We start from the raw sequence: 8,111 nt of genomic DNA on the forward strand, positions 1-8,111 counted from the left end.
TCCGTCCTCAGTACAGGACCCTGCACTTATCCTTATTGAACCTCATCAGATTTCTTTTGGCCCAATCCTCCAATTTGTCTAGGTCTTTCTGTATCCTATCCCTCCCCTCCAGCGTATCTACCACTCCTCCCAGTTTAGTATCATCCGCAAATTTGCTGAGAGTGCAATCCACACCATCCTCCAGATCATTTATGAAGATATTGAACAAAACCAGCCCCAGGACCGACCCCTGGGGTACTCCACTTGATACCGGCTGCCAACTAGATATGGAGCCATTGATCACTACCCGTTGAGCCCGACAATCTAGCCAGCTTTCTACCCACCTTGTAGTGCAGAGTCTTGGAGACTAAATACATGGTTGCCTCACACCTTGCCCAGTGGAAAACCACTCACCATTGCCTATTGCTGTCTGCACTGTGGTCTGCTAGAGACTTGTAATAAATTCAATTAGATGCTTTGTCTGCCAGTATCCTTCAAAGATACAAACTGTCATGCTGGATGGTGTAAAATACTTCTGAGTAGCCAATTAAGCACATACTCAATGTGTGCTTGTACTCTCTGCATTTTTCAATGAGACTATGGATATCCTCAGTTTGATCATGTGTGACTTGGCCCTTTCAGAAACCAGCTTTTTCTGGTGGTATTCCTGTTTCTATTGTTTGTTGCATGTGATCCTGGATTATATAGAGCAGAATTTCGCCTGCATGCAACATCAAGGAGATGTACGATAGTTATTACACTCTATTATGCCTCCCTTCTTTGGTAAGGGCATAGAAATTCCCTTTGTCCATTCTCCTGGCCAATTTCCAGTCATCCGTACATAATTATATGTTTTCCATATATAATCAGCACTGCATTTGCCAATCATTTTTTAACAATTCTTCAGGCATGTTGTCTACCTTTGGTGTTTCTCAGTCTTCATTTTCATAATAGCACACACCACTTACTCTCACAGGGTTAATGTCTCATTCTCTCTTTTCTGTTGTCCTGTACCATAGGTGGTTCTGGGGAGGCATATAGATTGGCACCATAATCTCTCCACCTGCATTTAATATCACCCTTAGTGAGAACTCTGCCGTCATGATCTTTTATTAGGTTTGATCACAGGGTAAACCTTTTGGTAAGAAGCCTGACCGCTGTAAACAGAATTGTGTGTTATTATTCTCTTTACAATTTCCAAGTTCCATAGATTTTGCTCTTATATATTCACTCTCATCTTGTTCTATTAAAGCAATGTTCTTAATGACAGATTTCTAAGAAGATAGTGTAACTAGCTTTGGGCACATAAACTTACAGATACTAAGGCCTCAGCAAAGATTGAATACAGCGAGTCAAAACATTTCAAAATTCTTCAACAAGCAAGGGCACATTTTCTGTGCAAAATCTGACACACAAAAAATTGTATCTGTTTTCAACCAGCTCTAGGATCAAACCTGGAACATTCATCAGCAGAAATATAGGCTTCTCCTATTTAAATTTAAGGAAACTCCTGTAGATGTATATAGGTAAACTGTTCTAGTCACTAAGTCAAGCCACTAAAGGGAAATCTGAGACTACATAAGTGAATTATATACTGCCTCTCCTTCCAATTACCAGAGGTCGATTTCAAGTCCCCTTTGGTGTGTCATTGAAAGTTAGAGACACCATGATTCTCAGCTGGGATTGAACTTGCAAATACACTCTACTGCATCAGATAGGAGTACATATCCTACCAATTGAGGCTTTACATTTCACTAATTGACCTGCATTTTTAGTAGCTAAAATAAAATATTCTTTAGTAAGCACTTTGCTTTCTTTTGTGCTCAAGCAGCATACTGTATGTTGAGTTGGCAGCATTTTATATGGTCTCTGATTACAGTACATTTTGTGGCATAGTTCTCTGTATAATTCTCTTCATTAGAAGGTTATTTCATAGAATCACAGAATATTAGGGTTGGAAGAGATCTCAGGAGGTCATCTAGTCCAATCCCCTGCTCAAAGCAGGACAACACCAACTAAATCATCCCAGCCAGGGCTTTGTAAAGCCAGGCCTTAAAAACGAATAAGGATGGAGATTCCACCACTTCCCTAGGTAACCCATTCCAGGGCTTCACCACCCCCCTAGTGAAATAGTATTTCCTAATATCCAACCTAGACCTCCCGATTGCAACATGAGACCATTGCTTCTTGTTCTGTCATTTGCCATCACTGAGAACAGCCTAGACCCATCCTCTTTGGAACCACCCTTCAGGTAGTTGAAGGCGGCTATCAAATCCCCCCTCACTCTTCTCTTCCGAAGACTAAATAACCCCAGTTGCCTCAGCCTCTCCTCATAAGTCATGTGCCCCAGCCCCCTAATAATTTTTGTTGCCCTCTGCTGGACCCTTTCCAATTTGTCCACATCCCTTCTGTAGTGGAGGGACAAAAGCTGGACACAATACTCCAGGTGTAGCCTCACCAGTGCTGAATAGAGGGGAATCATCACTTCCATCGGTCTGCTGGCAATGCTCCTACTAAGGCAGCCCAATATGCTGTTGGCCTTCTTGGTAACAAGGGCACACTGCTGACTCATACCCAGCTTCTCGTCCACTGTAATCCCCAGGTCCTCAGAACTGCTGCTTAGCCATTCGGTCCCCAGCCTATAGCAGTTCATGGGATTCTTCCTTCCTAAGTGCAGGACTCTGCACTTGTCCTTGTTGAACCACACCAGATTTCTTTTGGCCCATCCTCCAATTTGTTTAGTTCACTCTGAACAAAACTGGTCCCAGGCACTCTGCTTGATACCGGCTGCCAACTAGACATGGAGCCATTGATGACTACCCATTGAGCCCGACAATCTAGCCAGCTTTCTATCCACCTTATAGTCCATTCATCCAATCCATACTTCTTTAACTTGCCCTGGCAAGAATACTGCTCCTGATGAAATCAGTAGGAGTTGAAGAAATCCAACACCTCATAGCAGTGAACCTTGAGACTGTCAATTTGGCATTTTTCACCAGTGTCAAATTCATTTGAAAAAGGATTCTGAAACTATCCATGGAAGAACATTTGCTAAAGCCTTTTCCATAATTGTACCAAGAAACCTGGTAAAGAGATTATGGAAACTGCTTTAAAGTTGATATGTATACAATGAAACATTTCAATTATGGGTTGCCACCTGTACAAATATTACCTGGAGAAAAATATAATGGGTTTCTATTTGAGTTACTAGCTGGAGCTGTAAGTTTGCATGATGTAGAGTTTGAATTATATATCTTGCCTCTGATTTATAAAACCTGATAGTTACTAAGATTTTTTAGGGACTTGGGGGAAGCTCAGTAAGACTGAATGGGTTAGTTGTGTGCAAATCTAATTGAGATTTTTCTTGGTCTTTTCCTTAGTGTGACATTATCTCCTCAGGATGCTTTCTTATTTTGATAAAACAAAAAGAAAGGGTTTGCCACCGTCACACACAAAACAAGCTATGACCAAGTAGAAACAGATTAATAGAAATTAATCTTCCTAACACTGTAAATAAACTCATTAATTCAGAAAATCAATAGGAGGCTTTTCCTGTAAGTGGAGTAAAAAGTTAAATGTATGTTTGGACAGAACAATCTGAGTATCTGACAGGAAAGTATGTCATGTGGAATAGGCCTTCATGAATCTGATGCTATTAGAATGGGGTCTGGAGTCAGACTGATGCACTATGAAAAAAGGGAAACAGAGAAATCTCTGATGCAGCATATTTGGGGGATGGACAACCCCCTCACGGAGCTAAAAATATATTCAGCTAATTTGAGAGCCATTAACATGAATTAGAAAACATTTTTATGAAGACAGGTCTTGACAGACCTTGCAAAAAACTGACTCAATATCTAAATTTAAATGGATTATATATATTTAAATACCTAAAATGGGTCGTTGGGGGAAAAATAGTATGTGACCATGTTACTAAAGACTATCATAATAAATACAAATACTGAGACTCAACTGAGGTTGTATGGGCAACCTTCAATCTTATATTTCTTAATGTTCTTGGTTTTAAAAAAATGAAATTTCTAATTTTTTAAAAAGAAAACTGAAAGAAAGAAGAAAATTAATTTTACCATATGGGACTGTAACAGCCCAACTCTATCCAACTCAGCAGGGTTGGAACACTAAGGTAGTACCTGGTAGCAATAATAGCCTATTATCCTCTAAGTGGAACAGCCACTGGAGTGGAATGTAACACAGTTTGTCAGTGGGTTACACTGTTGTTTTCTAGACAAAAGTGGAATGTTAGGTATCAAGATTCTGAGGTTCTATCCCCGGCTTTGGGAGAGGAGTGCTTGGACATTAATGAACAGCTTGTGCTCAATAATCAGGGTTTATCAATGGAACAGATGAAATTTGAACTCATGATATTCAGGCTCCCAGCCCAGTGCACCTTTACTTAGGCCAGAGGGTATTTTGCTGAAGGAAAATGAGTGAGCAGGCAGGCAGTTAACTTCAGGCGTGGCAATATATGCAGTGCAGATGAACTGTTTAGAAAATTTAAGGGACAAGTGCCAATTCTGCTCTACTATACATGTGCAGATGGTAATTATCCAAAACTTTAAAACTTGGCCAAAACACAGTTTTCATGAGAACAACAAAAAACACTTCTCCAGTACCAGGATCATCTCCCAGCCAACTTTCAATTTCTGGCTGCAAACCCCAGAAGCACTAGAGCTGGTCAAAAAGGTGGCATGAAACATCTTTTATGTTCAATACACTGAAAAACATCAATTTTGAAGAGGTCAATTTACTTCTTAGTAACAAAAAGGGAGGTAAGGAGAGAAAATATTTTTTCTACCACACTTCCTCGTTCATATTCATCTCTAAACCAAAATTAAGAGTTTTTCCTTATTTAAAAGACATTGAAATTATGGCATTGTTCAGAAATAATCATCCAATTAATATTAGCGAGATAAATGTCATAGTTGGTTGAATAAAGTTTTTTCATTACTTACTTCTTCACTCCATTGCAGAAGGAGGCAATACTTTCATTACTCCCTTGATCCGCTTCAACCAGCTGGATAGACCAATCTGCAAGCTAAAAATACCAAAATTAAACCAGAAGAAATAAAGCTCACTTTATTTACCTAAGGAAAACTGAATCATCTAGTGAGTTCAGCAACATCATCTTGCAATAGATTTCATGAGGGCTAAATCCTCATACCTCAGCACAATTTCACTTACTTAGATGGGTCTCCAGTGAGCATAAATCACCCACTGGATTCCACTGAAGTATCAAAAGATTTCATTGGTAACTCAGCAAATACAATGCACTCTGATCCTCAGCAGTCCGTAATTTAATTTTTGTTTCTATTTGTAAAATATTATGGATTTGTAGTCTTCTGTATGGAACATCAATGTTTTAAATGACAGGTTTCAGAGGAACAGCCGTGTTAGTCTGTATTCGCAAAAAGAAAAGGAGTACTTGTGGCACCTTAGAGACTAACCAATTTATTTGAGCATGAGCTTTCGTGAGCTACAGCTCACTCACGAAAGCTCATGCTCAAATAAATTGGTTAGTCTCTAAGGTGCCACAAGTACTCCTTTTCTTTTTGCGAATGTTTTAAATGTTTCTCTAGGGTCAGTGACTACAGCTTGTCAGGCTCTGGGTTCGAGGCAGTCAGAACTGGTGATTAGAGCCATAGTCCAGAACAGGTACAAGGGTCAAATCAAGACCGAGCTGAGGGCAGAGCCGAAACCAAGGGCTAGGGACCGGCTGTGGGTCAGAACTGAGGTCAGAGTCTGTAGACAAGCCAAATAGGATCCTAATTAGAGTCCAGATGCAGGCCAAAGGTCGAAGCCAGCTGGAAGTCAGAGTCTGGGGGACCAGGAGGCAGGTGTAGGGCTGGAGTATGGTTGGAGTAGGGCACGGACAAGGCTGAAACAGCCATGAACAAGTCTAGGACAAGGCTGGAGCAGGAACAACAACTGGATCAAGGGAAAGCTGGAAGCCGAGGAAGTCAAATACTGTGCAGAAGCATAAAGGTGCCTGGCTGAGTACTGCTGTTGCACGGACTAACTTGAAGCTCTGGTGGGGTCAGTGAAATACTTGTGCCTGGGGGTCATATGACCTGGGCCCTGACCGGGTATATGCCGCTACAGCAAACCTGAGTGCTGACTCACTGTAAGCTCTGCTTAGGGGATAAATCACTGTAGCTGAGTTGCTGCAACGTCCCTAAACCATGAGTTACTGCGGGCTCTGTTGGAAGGGGGAGTCATGGCAGCTGTGTGTCCAGCCCTGGTCTGGCTGCAGGTTTGCATCATACATAACTTTGTCAGACTTTTAAAATTGAGGCTGAAATTTTCCATGCCATCTTTGTGCCTCACTCTGATTTTTCCCCAAAAGAGTTCCAGCCAAAATGGTTCAGTTGTTTCCAAGAATGAATTGGGGAAAAATACATTTTGTCCATGTTAAAAATTTCTCAAGACTGTTTCTTGAAGAAGCTCGTCCGACTGCATGCTTTGGAGCAGAGACTTGAAATGTGGCAGGGAGATGATCTTTTGTTGTTCCCATGAAATCTGCTCACATTTGGCCAAGTTAGAAGCCTTAGAAAAATCTGTTTGCAGATGCTGAGTGCAGAATTCAACAGCTGTTATCTCTGAAGATTCCATCCCCAATGAGAATGCTCTGTCCCCTCATACCACCTACATGTGACCAGAATGCATCTGCACTGTTCTCACAGAGTGAATGAGCATGTTCCACTCTGAGTATGCAAGGGAAAAGATAGACTTTCCTAGTAATCACTGCTCCTAGCTGCAGCTACCATTTGTAATCTGCTTTGTGGACCTCCAGGAGGAAAGGCACCAAATAAATTAGAAATTGTTATTTCACCCTTTTAAAAACCACCATCACATCTCTGTGCAGTCAACCACAGTCTTACTATCTGAGGAGGAATAGATTTTTCTCCAGCCTGTAAACACCAGAGAGAGGCACAAACCACAAACTCCAGACCTTGGTGTGATTCTCACCTTTTGCGAAGTGGTCTGAACTGGTGTCTTGACAGAGGTCTATAATAAAAGTCAACTTTACTCCCCAAGGTCTGATCCTGCAAGGTGTTCAGCATGTTCTGCTTTGAGTAAGGTCAAGAGATGCTCAGCACTTTGCCGCATCGTGCCCTAGCTATCTGAAAAGGGTCACTGTAGAGTGATTTGACATACTTCTCCCCACATGTATCTGGATACTTCACGATTCCCGAAATATTTCAGAATGCTGACCAAGAGGTGGGTGGGGGTCACCATTATGAGGAAGGGAAAAATGTCAAGTTATGGAAAGGAAAGGGTGAAGAGAAGAGGGTGAGGAGGGACAACATCAGAGAGGGAAATGGAGACCTGGAAAACAAGGAAATTAACGCCCCTCCCTCATCCCCCCCAAATATTCTTGAATGGAGCACTGAACGCTTGAAAGAAGGGAAAAGAAAGAGAAAAAACTTGGTTCAAAAAGACAGCAAGAGCCAGAGAGTATCATCAAGAGATCTGATTTCTGAAGACCTGTTCAGTTACAGTAAAAGATATTTATTTCAAAAATATACATACATAAAAGCAAGCAGAGTGAGGTCAAATTAGTCATTGTGCCAAATCTCAGAATTAGGACAAGTCATTTTGAACAGGGATAGAGATAGTAAATTTGGCTACACAGCAAAACAGATTCAGCATAATTCCCTGCTGTTACAGATTTTTTGTTACCTCTGTAAAAAAGCTGGGGGGAGCCCACCTTACAATACTTTGCTCTACAGTAGTAATGGTCCAATGATCCAAACAATCTAATGGTCCAAAAGCGCACTACTATAATAAACAGCATTGGAGTATTTTGGACCACAAACCAGATCCTCAACTAGTCCAAATTAGCCTAGTCCTATTAGAATCAATGGAGTTAAACCAATTACATCAGTAGAGAAACTGGTTCCGTTAGCTTAAAAAATGAACCAGCTTTTTTTAATGGGCAGATGGGAGAGATAAGTCCACACATTTAAGTATAAGTTCGGGAAGCCACAAGTAAGATGTGGGACAGATCTGGCCAACATAAAATTCTTATTAGTTAGACTAAGCAGTCTCCTTTCCCTTCTAAAGTGATTTCTTATGGGCTGCTCGGTTCTCTTCTGACTGAAAAGACAGAT

The 8,111-nt window shown here is 41.1% G+C and overlaps 1 protein-coding gene across 1 annotated transcript in view; it reads right to left on the reverse strand.

The window, feature by feature from the left end:
* Positions 1–5,103, reverse strand: part of PIK3C2G (phosphatidylinositol-4-phosphate 3-kinase catalytic subunit type 2 gamma) — a 278,262-nt gene extending 273,159 nt beyond the window's left edge. Inside the window, exons 1-2 of the mRNA XM_073335036.1 lie at positions 5,085–5,103; positions 4,953–5,028 (exon numbers count right to left, since the gene is read on the reverse strand). Coding sequence (XP_073191137.1) covers positions 4,953–5,028; positions 5,085–5,103 — 95 coding nt within the window. The remainder of the gene's footprint in view (positions 1–4,952; positions 5,029–5,084) is intronic.
* Positions 5,104–8,111: the final 3,008 nt, after the last annotated feature.

Source organism: Lepidochelys kempii, chromosome 1 (assembly GCF_965140285.1).
Source record: "Lepidochelys kempii isolate rLepKem1 chromosome 1, rLepKem1.hap1, whole genome shotgun sequence".
NCBI lineage: Eukaryota > Metazoa > Chordata > Testudines > Cheloniidae > Lepidochelys > Lepidochelys kempii.